The 20,980-nt window shown below is 35.6% G+C and overlaps 1 protein-coding gene across 4 annotated transcripts in view; it reads right to left on the bottom strand.

Moving 5' to 3' along the window:
- Positions 1-20,980, bottom strand: part of EXOC6B (exocyst complex component 6B) — a 586,102-nt gene that overhangs the window by 318,887 nt on the left and 246,235 nt on the right. For all 4 annotated transcript variants that reach the window (XM_054701727.1, XM_054701728.1, XM_054701726.1 and 1 more), the window contains 2 exons: positions 19,274-19,450; positions 842-910 (listed from right to left, as the gene is read on the bottom strand). In XM_054701727.1, coding sequence (XP_054557702.1) covers positions 842-910; positions 19,274-19,450 — 246 coding nt within the window. The remainder of the gene's footprint in view (positions 1-841; positions 911-19,273; positions 19,451-20,980) is intronic.

The raw sequence follows: 20,980 nt of genomic DNA on the forward strand, positions 1-20,980 counted from the left end.
CTTGTTTAGTCCTCACAGTTTAGGAATCTGTATGTAAAAGTGTATAAACTTTGTATATATGTAAAAGTATATAAACTTTAAATAACTGATAAACTTTGTGTGTTGATGAAAGAGACTAGAACCTCTGTCTACTTGTCTATACCTTGCAACATTACTTTTAAAAATACAAATAATGCATCTAATAATCAACACTAGAGATATAAAAATCTTGTCAGCATAACTGCCATTTATTAAATGCAGGTTATGGGCCAGCGAATGGATGAGGCACCATTCATACAATATCTAAAACTGCACTAAGCAGGTGATTATTATTGTCACATTTCATAATGAGAAATAAGGCTTATTTCTCATACAGCTAGTAAGTGTACAAATAAATTATCAGTATTTTTCCAGTACTGCTCTTGGTACTGACAATATTACATTAACTAAACGAAATATCCATTTTCATAGGCTTTTCACTATTTGAGAGGAAAAATTCATTTGATTTTGCAATTATGGAACCTGATATGAACGAATCTGGTTCTCTTTCTATAGACATTTCACTTAAATACAACAATTGTGAACTCCCAAAACCATCCATACTATTGAAAAAACTAAGCAAAATCATTGAGCATGGAGGCAAGATAATAAGGGAGAAAGGAGGAAGTGTGTCGCAAAGAAAAAAATGTATATTACTGCATATGTGATTTCAAGTCAATTTTCTTTTTTTTAACTCAATTTTCAAAGTACAGATAACTCTTACCGTACATAAATCTCTTCATAAAATGGAGAAAGGAAAAAAATGTTCAACCATTCTAATGAGGTTAAAATAACGTTGATTTACAAATCGTATAAGACTCACCAGAACTGAATATATGTGTAGACATCGATAAACAGGAGAGAAATCCACCAAATCTTGGGCCCCAGGTACCTGCGAACATAACCAAGATTATCACAATATAATCAAACAAAGCTATTAGGAGCAATTGCATTTACTTTTACTATTAAGTATAAAAATATATTTTATTTTACAAATCAGCTCTTATTTCCAAGAGAGGATCACAAAACAAACCATGCTCCTTAATTAAGATCTAGTTTTGATATTTTAACCATGAGATTAATAAACTGTGACGATATCACCAGGGATAAGTAAAAGACCAGAAGGATGGATAGCAAAGAAGTGACAAAAGTGTCACCTGTCCTGCATCTGCTTTTAGAGACTCATCTTGACCCATATGCCTTCAAAGAGAAGACAAGAAGGTGGGGATGTGATTTTGATGACTTCACTCTATCTTCTAGACACATGGCAGTCTACATAAAAAAACTAAGTTTCAGTGGTCAAAAACAAAACTTTCCACACAGGATGAAATAAAAATAGCCTGCCACTCAGCTTCTCAACAGAATAGGAATTAGTGAATATTTAAGTCAGCTAGGAAAAATGGAAGACAATGTAAATAATAAGATAATGAATGAAAAAGCCAGGCCTACAAGTAAAAACAGTGAACTATCACTTGAATAATGCATACTGATTAAGCCTAGACATCTAAAGAAAGAGTAAAACAGAACATAGCAGGTAAGAGCTGAAGTGTAATCATAGTGCTAACATGGATTTGTTTCGTGACCAATGTGTAAGTTACAATTTATTTTGGTCTCAATTTCCTCAAAAAAGCAATAAATTTGAATAACAAATTCAATCATGACTTTGCTTATATATTCTTCAGGTGGCTTGTTGATTTTTTTTTTTTTTTTTTTTTTTTGCCTTAACTCAGAGCCAACATTCATTCAAAAGGAAAGTGCTCCCAGCCATTCCACAGACAGAGGCTAGGCCCTTTCACATGTCAGACACATCCTTACAGATGACCATCAACATCCCTAGAAAACTGTAACAAATAAGCTAATGGGGTCTTTTACAAACAAAGATACTTGGTTAAGACTGGCTTATATGGGTCAACTATTTAGTAAGGGAACTAAAGCCTTTCCTGTCACAGTCAACATACATTTTCAACCCAACCTTTTCTGTGTGAAGCTGTCCTGAACTCATCACACTAGGCTTCAAACCACTTAAAGTGCCCAGTCCTCACACTTTCAGGGACTATTTCTTAGCCTCTGAAACCAAAATCCAGTTAAGTCCTCCTAAGCACATGACTACCTGCTTTAAAAGCAGTTGACAGAAACGCAGACAAGAAAAGAAGACACAGAATGGAGTTTCAGTTCACAAACTCTACCTCCACTCCCAAAATAGCCTACTATTTAGAAATCATTTTTCCTCCATGCTTCCTACTGTGAGGAACACTAGGGACACTGTGAGGAACCAAGAAGAGCACTGTGAGGAGAAAGGCATGTGAAGCATGCACTGACTCATGTTGCTTTGAGCTAGATGTGTTTTCTCTGCTTCCACTAATGAAAAAGTATCACTTATGTCTAAGGAAGGAGAAAGGAGGAGAGCAACGTGCACCGAGCGTGAAGGAATGCTATATTTTTGGAAGGATAAGCAATGAACTTTCAAAAATCTAAATAAATGGGAGTGGGGAAGAGTATGAGAACAAAGGGCAATTTTTCCTGACTAACACAAATGAATAAGTCTGTTTTTAAAGTCCACATTTTGCTCCCCATTTCAAATGCTAAATTTCTGTCAAAGCTGTCTTCAGTCTACTTCCCCTACTTTGCCCCTCCCTCCCCTCAACTTGCAGAGAATGATTCAAGCAGACTTAGGTTTCAGCTGGGGCAGAGGGAGGGGTCCAAGGACACTTTCCTAAGCTAACAATGACTGTCTCTAATGGTTTCAGTCTCTAACAAAAGCCATGACTCCATCTTTATCAGCTTCATCTAATTTTTCCTTTCCAAAGTAAATAACACAGCCCTTGCATTTTACACATGTCCAAGTTTGACAAATCATTATCGACTGAGACTATAGCTGATAAGAGATAACTTTGTGGTAGGACGTTGTCATTTCCTCTCATAAGGGCTTTCTTTCTGAGATACAGAAACATGATTAAAATAGTTAAACATTTCCTCTGCCTGGCAGTCAGGAACTCAAGACATTAAGATACTGGAGTCTGTATTTTTCTAGTTCAAATAGATCTATGAAGATACCAACAGTAGCCACAAGCAGTATATTCAAGATTACACTGCTTTTTTAACCAGTTGTTTTCCTTAAGAAGAGACATGAAATAATTTCATCACCAAGGACAGCAACTGCCTAATTCCCTATATAGTTTTTGAATGGAGAGCATCAGGGCCTACTGTCTGCATAAACCTCTTTATTTTGCAAAGAGGCCACATAATAGGTAAGATTTTAGGTTCTACAACTAAGGAATCTGTGTCTTAGAGCAAGTTATAATACAGAAGTTAAAATAACAAATAAATTATTGAAAGAATTGTGAGATGATTGGACTACAGCACCCAGAAGCAGAAATCATGAAGGCAACACATATATTCTCCAATTGCACATATTAGAAATTGTGTACCACTAGATACTGACACATATGGCTAATAGGCCTTAATATTGTTATTACATTTTTATAATAAATTATGAACAGTTTTAGTCAAAGCTATACTTCCTAATTATACCTATAGAATATCTGTTGTTAAACAGCATTATATATTACACCACATGCCACTATATAGATGATTAAAAGAAGACTAGAGACAGAGGAAGCTAAGTTAGAAAAGTAAATTTATAGATAGGATTAATGAAAGGCAACCTGAAAAAAAATAGTCCTATGAGTTTCTTCAAACAAAATATATTGGGGAAGATATAAAGGTTCAGAGAAGAACTGGGAATATTAGATGGACAGAAAGAAAAGAAACATTTCTGATTATGAAAATTCCTGCTTTAAAATAAATAATGGCATTCACATTTTAACAGGTAGACTCATTTAAAATTTTTATAAAACCTCCTCCCTTCAATGAAGAAATTAGATATTAGTAGTTATTTCTACTGTCTTAAAATACTTGCTAGTGAAGAAGGGAAAAGGGAAGAACATCTGCAGGTAAGGACATGAAAATCTACCTGCTTTATTACTGGGAAAGCATATCATTAAGAAAAAGGAATAGAGTACAAGGAAAGATTGCTTGCCTCCGTCCACTCAAGAAGAATAGCAAATGTACTATGAGAGATTTATCTGTGCTGCTGATAAACATAGTAGATGAAAACAGAAATGCATTAGTACTCTCTGGTCCTGTTATTCACACAGCTGTCCCAGGAGACATACACCACACCACACACTCACGCCATTTATTTTTCTCTTAAGAAACCATCTGAAGTAGATGGGTCACCCAAAAAGAATAAGATAGAAATTTGTAAGGAATTTAGATATGTTTCTCACTAATAATTTGAGTCATTCTCCTTTTTGAAAATACTTTTGATTACTGCTTTACAGAAAACAGTTTCTCAGTATTGGTAAATGAATGCAGCAACAGTCATTAAAATGTACCAGGCATCTTTCTAAAGACATAAAACAACAATGATTATTGCCTTTGCATTCAGAGGATCAATTTTGACTGCCCATATTTTGTCTGGTAGTCAGGAGATACCTAGCTGTGCTTTTTCACTGGTATGCTTTTCTATGCTACTTTGCTTCTAAAACTTCAGAGAAAATAAGGGTATAATTCATCTGGACTTGAGCTTTCAAAGAGCTGGAACTCTGAAACTCTCCCCAATGACACACCAACGAAACTAGAAGGTCTGGAATTGGAAGTGATTAGAATTAGTAAGAGTAGCCATATTATAATATAGATAAACATTGAATCATTGATGCTGTATACCTGAAATTAATGTTAAATTGTCCATTATGTCCCCCCAATTTTTTTAAATCTTACTTTCAGAAGCTAAGAACTTTCTTTTGTCTGGGAACATATAAGGATATCCTGACCAGAACCCTATCCTTATAAGTACAGAATTTTGCTGTTGCACTTTTGACAAAATTTTAGAATTCTTCCTAAGAAATTCCTTAATAGATTACTACTTAATTTACTTAAGTGTTTATACTAAGCAGAAGAAAATCAGGAAAACCACCATTTTTCCTTATTGAAACACTGCAAAACACCTTGTGGTAAAAATCCAAAGATAGCCCCTCAAGAATTCTCAGCTTGCAGCCAAATAGTAATGAAATAAAAATTTAACTGGTCTTTATTTAACAGTGGTGTACTATATGCTAAGAAATTATAAACTGTTAGGCAAAATAGGAAGTTTAGCACTAAATTAGGTATTAAATATAGAAGGACTAAGAGGAAGAAAATTAAACCGATCAAATATAGGTTTAAAATTATATACTATTACATAATAGATTAAGAACTAATATCCTAATATATAAAGAACTCACCAAAATTGATGGAAAAATAAAATAATTAGAGAAATGGGCAAAAGACATGAGTAGACACTTTACTGGAAAAACAAAACAAAATACAAATAACCCTCAAACTTGTAAGATATTATATTTCACCCTAGAAATAAGAATGCAAACTGAAACTATACAGAGGTACTATTAATATTTCTCATCTATGCAATTGGCAAACTTTAAAAGCTTAACAAAGATAATCTCCTAAAAAAGTTATAAGGAAATAGGCACTTCATACATTGCTAGAGCATAAAGGAATAGAAATAATTGGAATCATAATCCTTATGAAGCAGAATTTGACATTCTCTAACAAAACTACACATGTTTTTACCCCCTAAATCAATAATCCTCCTCCAAGAACCTATCCTGAATATACACGTCTGACTATATGGAAATAATTCTCAAATTTTTAGGTTTATTTTGAAATATTTTTAAATTTTAAGGATAATTTACATATAATACAATTCATCTTCCAGTGAACAAACCTATGTTCTGACAAATTCATACAGTATTGTAATCATCATCACAATCTATATTAAAAAAGCTCATATACAGTTCCAACACACCCCCCCAAAATTCCCTCATTCCCCTTTGTAGTCAAATTGTTCCCTGATGCCCAAACTTTGCCAAACACTGATCCATTTTATATCCCTAGAGTTTTGCCTTTTCAGGAGTGTCATATAAATAGACTCATACAGTATATAGCATGTGAATCTAGTTTCTTTCATTTAACTGAATGCACTTAAGATTCACTGTGCATAAAGGTTCATTTCAAGAACCCGTAAGTCATTTCTTTTTATTTCAAAGTGATATTCCAATTATGGATAAACCACAGTTTGTTTATTCCCTTCACCACTGAATATCACTTGGGCTTTTCCTACTTTCTAATGATGCATAAATACAGTTACTAAAAAATTCAGATATTGTTTTGTGAACACAATGGATCAATATCTAGGAAGGAGATCCTAAGTCATATGGGAATTGTATGTTCAACTTTGTAATAAACTACCAAATTGTTTTCCATACTGACTGCACCATTTTGTATTTTTACAGTACTACATAACAGGTCCATTTGCTCTGTGTCCTGTCAATGCTTGGTATTGTTAGTATTTTTTAAAGCTAATTCTAATAGCTGTGTGGATTAAACACTACATTTTTTGTTGTTATTTCTTAGTTTTTAAATATTTTTAATATATTTAATCAAATTTTATTGATTTACCATTCACTTAGCTCATTTTACATGAGAAATTTGGGGAATACAACTTTACAACTCTACATGTGCATATGCTTCACTTACCTGCACCAAAGCATCAGGGCCAATCCATCACAACATTGTCCCCCCCATCCCTTCCTCCTCCTCGCCTCTGGTAACCATTGTATTTTTCACAGTGTCAAAGAGTTACTTTGTTGTGTTTTACCAGTTTGTTTTCTTTGGTTATTCATATTCTACAAATAAGTGAAGCCATCCGGTAATTATCTTTCAGATTCTGCCTTATTTCATCTGGCATAATCACCTCAAGGTCATTCCATTTTTTTCCCAGACAACACTATTACATCTTTTTTAATAGTTAAGTAAGTATTTCATTGAATAAATACAGCATAATTTCTTTCTCCAGTCATCTGGCGATGGGCATTTAGGTTGATTCCATGTCTGGGCTATTGTGAATAATGTTGCAATGAACATTGATGTGCATACATTTTTCTTATTAGGAAACACTATATTTTGGGGCCTCCCTGGTGGCGCAGCGGTTGAGCGCTGGGTTGCAAAGCTGCCCACAGCCTCTGCAGTACCAGTTCAATCCCAGGCCACCCACTAGGGTCCCACATGGCGTGCAGACCTCTCCTGCTGCCCGCTGCTCCCCTCAGCAGTGTACTTCGGTCCTTCTGCCTGTTCTGCTCACTCCTCTGGCTCTGGTGAATTCTCTCACCCTCCCACGCTTCTGACTGTACCCAGTGCTTGTATAAATAAATAAATAAATCTTTTTTTTTAAAAAAAAAAAAAGGAAACACTATATTTTCATTGGAAAATATTGGAAATCATTAAGGACCCACATATAAGAGACTGGATAAACTATGGTACATTTAAATAATGGAGTACTATTTATCAGTAAACATAGAATGTTAAAGATTCCTATGAAAAAACATACAATAATTTTCAGGATGTATTTTCATGTAAAAAAAACAGAAAAATGTATTATTTTATTAAAGTTATGCTGTTAAATGAAAAATGATGTAAGAATTGTATAAAATAAAATATTAAAAAAAAGTTATGCTGTTAAAGTATAAGGAAGGGCACATACAAACACATGCACAAACTCATGATACTAATAACTTTCAAAGTGCAGAAAAGAACATGGTGGAAAGGATAAAGAGGAGATTGGTATTTCACTGGATATATCTTCTTATACAATTTTGCCTCTTGAATCAGTTCAATTTTTTTTTGAGATTTTTTTTTTTATACAAGAACCGGGGTACAGGCCAAAGGCGCAGGAGGTTGAGAGGATTCACCAGAGACAGAGCAGAGAGCAGAACAGGCAGACTGACGAAATACACTGCTGAGGGGAGCAGCGGGTGAGATAGGAGAGGTCTGCCGCACCTGTGGGATTCTCGCTGGCCGGCCGGGATCGAACCCGCACTGCAGAGGCTGCAGACAGCTTCACAGTGCTGCATTCAATCTGCCGCGCCACCAGGGAGGCCCAGTTCATATTTTATATAAAAAATAAAAAAAGTAAATAATGACAGAAAAATTATAAAAATAACACCAAAAGAAACAAATGAATCTAATTATGTATCAACTTGATAACCATCACACAGAAGGAAAAAGTAGCCAAGAAATATTTGAACAAAATAATGTGAACTATATAGCCCCAGTGGGATACTGTAGGATGAAAATAACTACAAAGAAATGTTGACCTTGGAAAATTTATTGCTTTTAATGACATTTGCATAGCAATTCTGAAACTAGTTTGTGTTATATGATTAGGCAATAGAGTAAATAAATTGATATTCTAGGAATCAGAATTCTCAGAGATACAAATATGAAATAGATGAAGAGGAAGAACGATGATATTAGGTTGAATTGGAAGAATCAGTTTTAACTCATGATTTATAAAACCAGTGATATTAGGTTGAATTGGAAGAATCAGCTTTAACTCATGATTTATAAAATCGTTTATGGTTGGTACAGCGTGTGTATTTCTTAGTTCTGTCCATAAAAGGAGGATATCTAATGCCCACCTCTCAGTTTGTAAACATCATTCTTCAGTAAAAGGAACAAGAGCTCTTTGCATAAATGGCTGATTTTTGTAGCTGGGGAAGAACACAGAGTGAACCAAGAACATCTTGTACCAGAAAAAAGGGAAGTGTTCAAAAATTGATGGAGACATGTCAAAGAAAAATGGATGAGACTCCCACTGGCCAAATTTGGAACAATTGGAGAATCAAAGTAAGAATAGAATAGAACCTATTGTATATAAGGATTCATGTACCAATGCTGATACTAATAAAAGGGAAAGGAGAAAATTAAAGTTCTTTAGAGAAGAATGCCAACTAATCAATGTTAAAGAAATCACAAAAATAGAAAATCACTATTTTTCAATCACCATAGTAACATGTTTCAAAAAAGAATCATCAATGAATTCTAAAACCACTGGGTGAAAAACTGTTCGAAAATAGGAGAGTCACATGATACCAACGTTTTGTTCCACAATAACTTCATTATAAAGAGGGAAAGGTACTTTGACAGTGGAGAAATCTGGTACACACAATTTTAACCAACTGCAGGCCTCTTGATGAGATGCGCTGACAATGTTGCTGTTATAATATTCCTGTCCAAAACGGTTAACATGAGTCTAATCGTGAAAATTTTCCAAACGTATGTAAATAGAAAGATATTAAAGGAGAAAGACTTAAAAATTCAATGCACCATGTGACACTTGTATGAATGTAGTTAAAGAGGAAAAAAATATTTGCTAGAAATCTTATTATCAGGATGCCTGGAGAAGTTTTTTAATGAGTTTCACTAAGTGGTAGTAATGTATCAATGTTAAATTTCCTGAGTGTGATAACTGTATTGTGATTATGTAAGAGAATGCCATTCTCAGGAAACTACAGATTACAGTACTGAGAGTTCAAATATGGTACATGAAGTATACCACTGTCTACCAAATGTCTCAGCTTTTGAAAAGAGGATATATATCTATAGATTCTTTAAAAATCAAATTTTTGAGAAAGTGCTAAATCTTAATTTAGTTAAAATGTAAAAATTGTAATAAGTGGAGTATTCAAGTGAAGGGTATATAGACCTTTATTTTCCACTCTTGTAATTTTTCTGATGGTTTAAAATTCTTCAAAAGAAAAATAAAAATTTTAGGGCCTCTCCGGTGGCGCGGCGGTTGAGCGCTGGGTTGCAAAGCTGCCCGCAGCCTCTGCAGCGTCGGTTCGATCCCCGGCTGCTCCCCGGCCACGGGAGGAGGGTCCCACATGGCGCGCAGACCTCTCCTGCCGCCCGCTGCTCCCCTCAGCAGTGTGCTTCGGTCCTTCTGCCTGCTCTGCTCCCCGCTCTGGCTCTGGTGAATTCTCTCACCCTCCTGCGCTTCTGACTGTACCCAGTGCTTGTATAAATAAATAAATAAATATTTAAAAAAAAAAAAAAAGAAAAAGAAAAATTTTAAATGGACAATGATATTCCAATCACTTATCATCAGGGAAATGGAAATCAAAACCACAGTGAGATAATACCTCACAATCATGAGAATGGCCCATATCAAAACAAACACCTTCCCCCCCAAAAAAATAGTAACAGAAACAAGTGTTGATGAAGGTGCGGAGAAAACAATGGGGGAATGTAGACCATTGGGGAATGTACACCATGGGGGAATGTACACCATGGGGGAATGTAGAAATGACCAGCCATGTGGAAAACACTCTGAAGGTCTCCCAAATTTTAAAAATAATCTGTCAGAAGATCCAGCAACTCTAGTCCCGGTGACTAGCCAAATAATACAAAGATACTAACTTGAAGGAATACATGCTCTCTTATGTTCACTGCAACACTATTTACAATAGCTGCGTTATGGAAACTATATAACTTCCCAATGACAGATGAGTTTATAAAGATGTGGCATATATACACACTGGAATACTATTCTGTTAATAAAGATGAATTCTTGCTATTTGGGACAACATGGATGAAACTGGAGGGGGTTATGCTAAGTGAAATAAGTCAGAAGGAGAAAGACAAACACTGAATGATTTCATTCAAATGTAGAATAATAAGACACAAACAAAATAGCAGATAAAACTAAAACAAAACAAACCCTAGAAATGTAACTGCAGAATTGAGGTTATCAGTAGGTAGGGTGGAGGTGGGAAACAGCAAGAGGAGTAGACCCAATGGACAATGGTGGTAGGCAATGCATGGGGACATACCTCTTTTGATAAGTTAGTATTTTCATTTTCTTTGAATATATTCCCAGAATTTATATCTCTAGGTCATATAGTAGTGTCTATTTTTAATTTTTTAGTATTCTCCATACTGTTTTTCATTGTGGCTATAACCAATTTACATCTTACCAACAGAAAATCACATTTATGTGAACATTTGTTATCTCTTCTCTTTTTGATGATAGCGATTCTAAATAGCCATGGCATTCTCTAATTGTGGTTTCAACTTGCATTTCTCTAATAACTAATGATGTTGAGAAGCTTTTCACATATAAGTTGACCTTTTATCAGAAAAATGCCTCTTCAGGTTCCTTCCCATTTTCTAATTGGGTTATATGGTTTTTTGCTACTAAGTTATATAAGTTCTTCACAAGTTTTGGATATTAACCCCCTATCAGATATATGGCTTACAAATATTGTTCTCATGTTTTAGGTTGTCTTCTCATTTTGTTAGTGGTTTTGTTTGCTGGGTATAAACTTTTTAGTTTGACATACTCCGACTTGCTTATTTTCAGTCATTTGTGGTTCATATTAACCTTAAGACTTTTTTCTACTTTTGTAAAAATTGTCATTGGAATTTTGATGGGGATTATACTGCATCTATGGATGCTTTTAGTAGTACTGACATTTTTGCAATACCAAATCCTCCCATGAACATAAGACAACTTTTCATTTTCTACATTGTCTTCTACTTCATTCATCAAAGTCTTATAGTTTTCAGCATGAATCTTTTATCTCCTTAGTTAAATTTATTCTAAAGTATTTTATTGCTTTTTATGCTACTGTAAATGGGATTGAGTGATTTCTTTTTCAGAAATTTCATTATTACAATATAGAGTTGCTTCTGATTTAGTATGTTATTTTGTATACTAGAACTTTACTGAATTCATTGATTAGCTCTAGCAGTTTTGGGTGGAGTGTTTAGGATATTTTATTTTTAAAAATCATGTTCTCTCCAAATAGAGACATTTTTATTTCTTCCTTTCTGATTCTGATACATTTTATTTCTTTTTCTTCCTGATTGCTCCATCTAGGAGCTTTCAGTACAATGCTGAATAGGAGTAGTGAGAACGGGCATTCTCTTCTTGTTCCTGACATAGGGGAAAAGTTTCCACCATTGAGCATGACGTTAGCAATTGGCTTGTCATATCTGGCCTGTATTATGTTGAGATACTTTCTTTCTATGTATAATTTGTTAAGAGTTTTTATTATGAATGGATATTGAATTGTGTCAAATGATTTTTCTGCATGTATTTAGATGATCATGTGATTACTTTCTTTCCTTCTATTCATATAATATATCACATTGTTTGATCTGCATATACTGAACCATTCTTGCATCCAAGGGATAAATCCCACTAGATCATGGTAAATGATCCTTTTAATATGCTGCTGAATTCAGTAATTTACTGAGAATTCTTGCATACACATTCATCGGGAAATTGGCCTTTGGTTTTCTTTTTTTTTTTTTAAGATTTTATTTATTTATACAAGCACTGGGTACAGTCTGAAGCACGGGAGGGTGAGAGAATTTACCAGAGCCAGAGGGGAGAGCAGAGCAGAGCAAGCAGACTGACGAAGTACACCGCTGAGGGGGGCAGTGGGCGGCAGGAGAGGTCTGCGTGCCATGTGGGACCCTCGCCGGTCACCGGGGATCAAACCAGCGCTTCAGAGGCTGCAGGCAGCTTCATAACCCAGCGCTCAACCGCTGCGCCACTGGGGACTGGCCTTTGGTTTTCTTCTCTAACGGTTTCTTTTACTGGTTTTGCAATCCAGATAATGCTGGCCTGATAAAATGAGTTTGAGAGTGTTCCCTCCACTTTGATTATTTGGAAGAATTTGAAGAAGATTGGAGTAAAATCTTTTTTAAATGTTTGGTAAAAGTCATCAGTGAAGCTTTTAGGTCTTGGGCTTTTCTTCCTTTTGGAGAATTTTGATTACTACTCTTCTTACTATTAATGAATCTTTTCTTGATTAGTTTTTTCATGATTTAGTCTCGGTAAGGTGGGTTTTTCTAAGATTAGTAGTAGGTCAGTATTTTACACTGTCTTCTTTTAATATATATATATATTTTGCACATGAAATACCAGAACTATTATTGTTATAAAGAACTATGTTCTCATCATGTCTTTCAAATATGTGGCCCGGTCAGTCTATCTTCTATTTTGGAATTTTCTTTTTAAATAGAGACTGAATATAAGTGATCATGTATTTCCCACAACAACAATACAAATGTGATAATAATGGCAACTGCCAAAGTGCAGACACAGCAGGGATTGTGGTTTAGTGGAGAAACCATATCCCTTGTGGCAACATTGCTACTAAGACGAGTCTATTGCTACCATGCCTAAAAAGCCTGAGTTGGAAATACAGAATTTTATATAAATTCAATTGACTTTTAAAAGTTGGCAACTAATTAAAATTTTGAGCACTGTGTAAGCCAACAACCATTTTGCAAGCTATTTCTGGCCCATAGTCTGCCAAGCTAAAACTCTGACTTAAACTCTATAGTTCTAATGGCATAATTCATTTCATTTTACTTTTAAGAAACAGTTCTCATTTTCCATTACCTTTTTGTTAATAGAAAGTTGTGCAAAAAATTATTTGAAATTTGGGTCTAATATTATAATGAACACACTTTATCACAATCAATCTGACACAAATTAATTATTGTCACTATTTTATAGGTAAGAAAAGAGATATTTAGAGAAATTACATGATTTGCTCAATAGCACAAAGCTGGCAGAACTTGTACCTTCTAAATAACAAATATCATGTTCTTTCGAATCACCCTGTGTAATGGACATAATTTTGTCTCCCAAAAATTTACATGTTGGAAGCCCTAATCACCCAATGTGGCTGTATATGGAGATATGGCCGCTAAGGCGTTAGTTAAGTGAAGTTATATGGGTATGGACCTAATACAACAGGACTATGGTCCTTATAAAAAGAGAAAGACAAATGCACACAGAGAAACAGTGCTCACAGAGAAAAGACCATGTGAGGGCACAGCAAGAAAGCTGCCATTTATAAGCCAAGGACAGAGACCTGAGGAGAAACCAACACTGCTGGCACTTTGACCTTGAGACTTCCAATCCCCAGAAGTTTGAGAAAACAAATTTCTACCATTGAAGGCAAACATCCTGTGGCAGCCCTAGGAAGTAAATATATCCTGCTACCTCAAAATTATACAGGGTCACAATCATCAAGATATCTTGAAGGCTTTATATTACATGACATTTCTATTTAAATTAGCAATTCCATCCTACTAATTCCATATTTCAAAAGAGGCACCAAAATCTTGAAAACTAGGGCCTCCCTGGTGGCGTAAGGGGTTTAAGCACCATATTATGAAGCAATCCACAGCCTCTACAGCATGAGTTCGATCCCTGGCCGGCCAGGGAGCAACCCACATGGCACATCAGACCTCTCCTGTCTCACCCACTGCTCCCCTCAGCAGTGTATTTCAGTCAATCTGCCTGTTCCGTTCCCCACTCTGTCTCTGGTGAATCCTCTCGCCCCGCCATATCTCTGGCCTGTACCCCAGCTCTTGTATGCAAAAATAAAATAAATCTTTAAAAAACAAATCTTGAGAACTAAACCTGGCCGGGATCATTTCATCCACAAATATTTCTTTGATCCATACTTTATGAAGAGCTGTATGGATAACATGGTCACCACTACTCTCTTAACAATATAAACAAATTGCGAGAGACAGAATATAGATGTGCCAAAACAGTGGATCAGTGAGTGTCCTAAGAATGCAGAAACTCCGAAATAACCTAAAAACAAAGAAATCATAGGCCCCGCTTTTCCAGCTATTTTTACTCAAGACTGCTATATTTCAGTAGATATTTTTACAGTAAAAAGTATTCATCTATTCATACAAATATACATTAGCAAGAAACTGTATCAACTTGTACTTCACCTTTATTTCCCCAACAGCACAGTCTTAATCCCATAATTCTAATCCCATCATATGCTAAGCACTGTGCAAGAGTATTACATGCTTTAGCTCAATCTTCACAACAACCTTACCTTCAGTAGGTATTATTTTCCCCTTTCTCACAAATAATATATCACCTTAAGGGATTCTTTGTATGCTGTCTTCAAATATCTCAAAAATTATATTCCTGATGAATCTAGGACCACAAATATAATCTCAATCTATAATGGTCACAATTTCTAAAAAGTTTTTTCAACTTTTATCTAGACATTTAGGAAAGAGCAATTACATTTTCATTTAACACAGGGTGATCTAGAGATTCAAGTTGAATTCCTGAAATCATACACATTTCCACAGAAAATCAACTGAAATAGTTCTTGATAAAAAATTGTCAAACATCCTCAAACTGGGCCTCCCCAGTGGCGCAGCGGTTGCGCGCTGGGTTGTGAAGCTGCCCGCAGCCTGTGCAGCACTGGTTCGATCCCCGGCCGCCGGGTGAGGGTCCCACATGGCGCGCAGACCTCTCCTGCCGCCCACTGGTCCCCTCAGCAGTGTACTTCATTGGTCTGTCTGTTCTGCTCCCCGCTCTGTCTCTGGTGAATTCTCTCACCCTCCCACGCTTCTGACTGTACCCAGTGCTTGTATAAATAAATAAATAAATAAAATCTTTAAAAAAAAAAAATCCTCAATGTAAATATTCACCTTTAACACATGACAGGTAAAAGAGAAAACATTACCTTACTTATGGTATCTTAATCAATACATTAGAAGAAAATTAAAACCCAAATAGAGTATTTTATAGGGAAAAACTTTTCTTGAAAAACTTCTCAGCAATCAAGAGACTGTTTCTATCAGTTGGTTTAACATATGAGTTGGTTTTTCATGCAAGATGACAATTTACTACTGCAAATTCATCCTGAGTTCTCCAGACCATTAAGTCTTCCCACCTTTAGTACAAACTTTATTTCAGTCTAACAACATATAAGCTAACTGCACACCAGGCAGAGGTACAGAGCTGTATGGTAAATGTCCCAGTCCTCCTACCCATCTCGTTGCATGGTACATTACTAAGTATCATAAGGTTAAAGACAGAGTAAACAGCCCACAAGTGTCATTTGACTCAAGGAATGTGTTAAGTACACTCTATTAAAAGTACAACAAAGGATAAAAAGTTCTTACTTCAGAGACTAAGAAAATATCTAAACCTAACTATGTTAAATCAGAATCATAAATTGCTTTTAAAAAATGTTGTTAATCTATTATAAGCAACAGATTTTAGAAAGAAAAATATAACTTTCCCTTCAAGTACTAGACTCACTGTTGGAAAATTTTCAGGTATATTAACTAAAAATCAGTAAGAGGCCCAAATATCAAGGGTTTGTTTTCTTTGCGTAACATAGTACTGTGTTTCCTGGTCATCCTTTATAGTCTTCCAATTCTAAGTGTGTGCAGGGACCTAAATCACCATCCCCACCTTGAAGTTCGTGAAAATTGGAGATTCTCAAATTCACCCCAACTTGCAGAATCATTTGAGCATGATTCCAGCCACATTCGAGTTCAAAAAGCACTGTCCAACAATAGGGGTTCTTAAGTTTGGCCCTTGGGACAACATGAGTTTCATTAAAACCTCTGAAATTTCATGCAGAACCTTTTGTGAATGAAAACATACACATTTTACTGAGAAAAGATTTCACATAATTTTAGCAAGTTTTCAAAGGACTACATGACCCCAAATAGATTATGAACCACTGTCCTACATGATTCTCTGCCACAGTTTAAAAGTCAAAATATTTCTAAAACTATTTACGCTGCTCTCAATGAGGTCTGGTGAAGAATGACAAGAATGAAGGTCAGAACGTCACAGTGGGTCACGAAAGACCTTATCTGAAGAATTTATTCACACCATGCAAGAACTATGCCAAGAAACCAGTTTGGAGACATCTAAATAAATAATTCTCTACATGAGGTTTGAGATTAAGAATGTGCACTTGAAGAAGATTCAAACTGAGAAGTAAATAAATATAAGGTAGAATTTTTTTAAAGATGGGATGCCATTAGATGACAGTGAGGTGCTGAATTCCTGTTGTAAGAGCTCAATCAGCAAATCTCTAATATGAATTCTGTTTGATTTGGGATATGGGGCCATTTTAAAATGTTAGCTTCCAAGCACATTCTTAAAATACTTTCTTTATGAGGCACCCCAATACATTTTACGAGTTGCACTTTCTTCATCTTCTCTGGAACTCAGAAGACAAAACAAAGAAGAAACAGCACAAAAATTAAAAGAGATTTGTCTAGGATCTTCAGCAGGTTATTGACAAAGAATGGCAAAGGTTCTCACTGATATATGAGAAATGCAAATATATTTTATTCCTTCATCTTACATTTAACTGTCTCTATGGGGTTTGCATTACCAGGGGCACAGGCTATGTCCCACTTCTCTTTCCTTAGGCCAAAGTAGTGAAAGAATTTATTTCCTTGAGTGACACCCAAAATGTAAATAAAAGACATTAACTGTTCATTCCTGAGGCAATCCCCATTGTTATTTGCCTTGCCTACCATAACTTGGCATAGGTAATATACCTAATAGCCGACAATTTGAACTCCAGGATGGATCCCTATCCTACCATGTCAATCATTCCAGGCAAGAAAAGAGAATGTTACAAAGCATATCAGGAGGATCAAGATCTTTTCTGACCATGTCCTTTTCCACAGGTACAGGCAAATGCCTGGTTCTTTTATTAGTCCCATTTCTTAGAGCTACTAAAAGTTCCTCGTATCCAAATGTAAGGATTATGATGAGACTTTCATGCATCATTAATTATTAGTGTACCTCATTTACATAATAAACATAGCCTGATAAACTATAAATTATAGAAACAATCATTCACTTTTATTGTAGAAATGTATCCCTTCAATAAGGAAATAATGAAAACTATATAAAAGAATATAATATTTTAAACATATGATAGTCTCTCAGACATTCAATCAAACTTAAATGCTAATGTTTGAAACAGACAACTAATTTGGCTATTATCCTTCTCAGCCCAAACAGTTGACAATTTTATTTTTTTAAGTGAAAGAATGAAGAATAAGAAGGCATGGCACACTGACAGTAGTGATATATAATAAAGACAGCAAGGAAGAGTATTAAAATGGACAGAAACTAACATTTGCTGACCATCTTCTATGGCATGGGTAGAGAACACTGTCTTGATAGATGAAGACCATAGAATTCCAACAGATTAAACAATTACCTAACATTACACAGTCAGTGACAAGTTTGGGGTGTAGGTTGAGGGTTGGGGAGAAGAGAGTAAAAAATATATAACAAAGAACAAAGATGGAGACAAGAGAGTGAACCCAGTTTGATCTGAAGAAATGAAACAATGCAATAGGGACAAGCGTGTAAAGGCAAAACAATTACTGAGTACAAGAGTGAATAATTCTTCCCATGTTAGTGCACATTTTAAAAGTAAATTACATTGCTATTGATAATTTTTTTTTTTGTAAAATGAAATGGCAGGCCAAGGATTTGGATGCAAGCTGTCTGACTCTAAAGTTCATGCACCCAACCACTACACTCACAAAGAAATTGACCCAGTTTATGCAAATGATAAGTATGTAGAGAAACATTTAAACAGGAAATCTCAAATGTCACAGTAGTTTTATTTTTAAAAGCATATTAAATATACTTCCAACAGCAATGAAGAATATAAAAATAAGTACTAGGTATGTTGTTTAACCTTATTCTTTACCTGAACGTTACACAGAACTAATCTAAGAGGTTATGGATATATCACAAAATTCCAATTCCTTATAATCACTCATACATTTACTTCCTCCAGAATGTATTCTCAACTTTCTGGAACTTTATAATACTTTCAATCTGAACCACTTCGAAGGCTAAGAAATCCTTTGGCTTACTCCCCACTGTTAAAGTTACATCTTTCATTTCTCACAAACAACTTACTTTGTCCCAGTTTCAGTGGAGGTCACCTAGATCTCTTTCTCCAGGTCAGGTAAATGCTACTCTTTTCTTATTGTATAGCATTCAGTCAGAATACAATGAAAAAATCCCGAGACTTAAAAAAATGGATAAGTACATTTAGAATAAGAATCTAAGATATCTAAGAACTAGAATCTAAGATATCTTAATGCACCTTTACTTTCCTTAAATTAGAAACTAAACTTGTATTTAAAATATTTAATATCTCAGGCCTCACCGGTGGCGCAGCGGGTAGAGCGCCGCACAATGAAGCTGTCCACAGCCTCTGCAGTGCAGGTTCGATCCCGGCCGGCCAGGGAGAAACCCACATGGCGTGGCAGACCACTCCTGTCTCACCCGCTACCCCCCTCAGCAGTGTCTTCCGTCCGTCTGCCTGTTCTGTTCCCCGCTCTGTTTCTGGTGGATCCTCTCACCCTCCCACGCCTCTGGCCTATACCCCAGTTCTTGTATAAATAAATAAATCTAAAATAAAATATTTAATATCTCAAAGATCACACAAACTAACCACACTATAGTTAAACCCAAAAGCACATTTCCAGTACAAATGTCAGTTACCTCTTCATCATCTTCCTCATCTTCAACATCCAGAATTCCTGAGTCCTGCTCAGACTTGGGGCTTGTGCTTTCTATCTCCGTATCAAAAATGATATATGTATCTTTCTTAGATTTTCTCTTGCTACCTATCCTGGGTTGTTGCAAAACGATGTTATCCAGGTTTCTTTGTTGTTGGGCCTAGGATGGAGACACACACAAAACAGAAAAGAAAGAAAACTTAATCAGACATTTAAAAAACATCTAACTTTAAATAAATGGGTATCTCGAAAAAAATGCTACAACAAAATGCCTTAATACATACACCAGTCTTAGTGCCATTTTTAACCCTAAAAGCATCCCATTTTGACTCATTTCCCAAGTGTCCACTTAGGAAAAAAGGTATCAATATTATCACGACTTTTCAAAGATATCCACTTAATCATCAACAAACATGTAGTCTATCCATTTTCACCTAAGCAGACAAAAGATTAGTGCAAATGACTAAATATTATCCCATAAAAAAAAAATACCATAGTGGGACCATAGTGGTTGGGGAAGGACAATCCATTACACTTAAGGGACTCTCAAAAACAGGTAACTATAAGAGATCAACAAAATACAAACAGCAATAAAGTGATTTGAACTAATACAATAGAATTTCATGACATTAATCTATGGAAAATTGATTTTCAAAAGGGTTTCTTCTTCCGAACTTTTATAGAAAAGTGTAATTCTTTCAGCCTAATAGATTCAAATGGCGACATGGTGGAAACAAAGAGTGGAAAGTGGGACTATGCAGAAGTACAATAGGAGTACAATAAGCCACAGAGTGTAGGAGGTACAAGAGACCTTCATCACCACTCTGGATACTGAAGCTGGAAAACAAAAGATTTGTCTGGGGTCACCAGGCTAGTGGTAAATCACAAGCTCAAAGTATGAGGTCCTAAATTCTATATTAGTGACCCTGACACTACACCATCAGTCCTTCAAAGCATGACAAAATGCCCCCACAAAAAAAGGGTTCTATGGTCAAATAAACATGAAACACTACATATCTTATATTCTTCTTGTAGATATCCAATGCCTATCAACAGAATAAAAAACTGGGAGAAGTCTTGTATTCAGAAAACTTAATTTGGTTTAACCCAGCATGTTGCAAAAAAATTTCAAATGGAACTTTTCTTTTAAAAAGGTAATAATAGGGGCCTCCCCTGGTGATGCAGCGGTTGAGCACGGGGCTGCGAAGCTGCCCGCAGCCTCTGCAGTTCCAGTTCGATCCCCGGCCACTGGCGAGGGTCCCACATGGCGCGACAGACCTCTCCTGCCATGCTAACTGCCCCGCTCAGCAGTGTATTTCATCAGTCTACCTGTTCTGTTCCCCACTCTGGCTCTAGTGAATTCTCTCACCCTCCCGCACTTCTGACTGTACCCAGTGCTTGTATAAATAAATCTTAAAAAAAAAAAAGGGGGGGGGGTTGCAATTGTATGGAGAATATAAAAAATAAAATTTATTAAAAAAAAAATAGAAAATTAGTTCAGGAGAAAATCAGAGCTCCAAATATTCTGAATGAGATTAAGGAATTCAAGATAAATATTAAAATGTTAGTCCAGGCACTGGTTAAATAAGACAACTATAATAGAACAGAGGAAAACTGGAACTATGTGAACTAGTTTCTGCCAAGGAAATGAAAAGAATCTACATTCCAGAGATTCGAATCGATGGATAAA

Source organism: Talpa occidentalis, unplaced genomic scaffold (assembly GCF_014898055.3).
Source record: "Talpa occidentalis isolate TD23 unplaced genomic scaffold, MPIMG_talOcc4v2.1 talOcc4.5, whole genome shotgun sequence".
NCBI classification, from domain to species: Eukaryota; Metazoa; Chordata; class Mammalia; order Eulipotyphla; family Talpidae; genus Talpa; species Talpa occidentalis.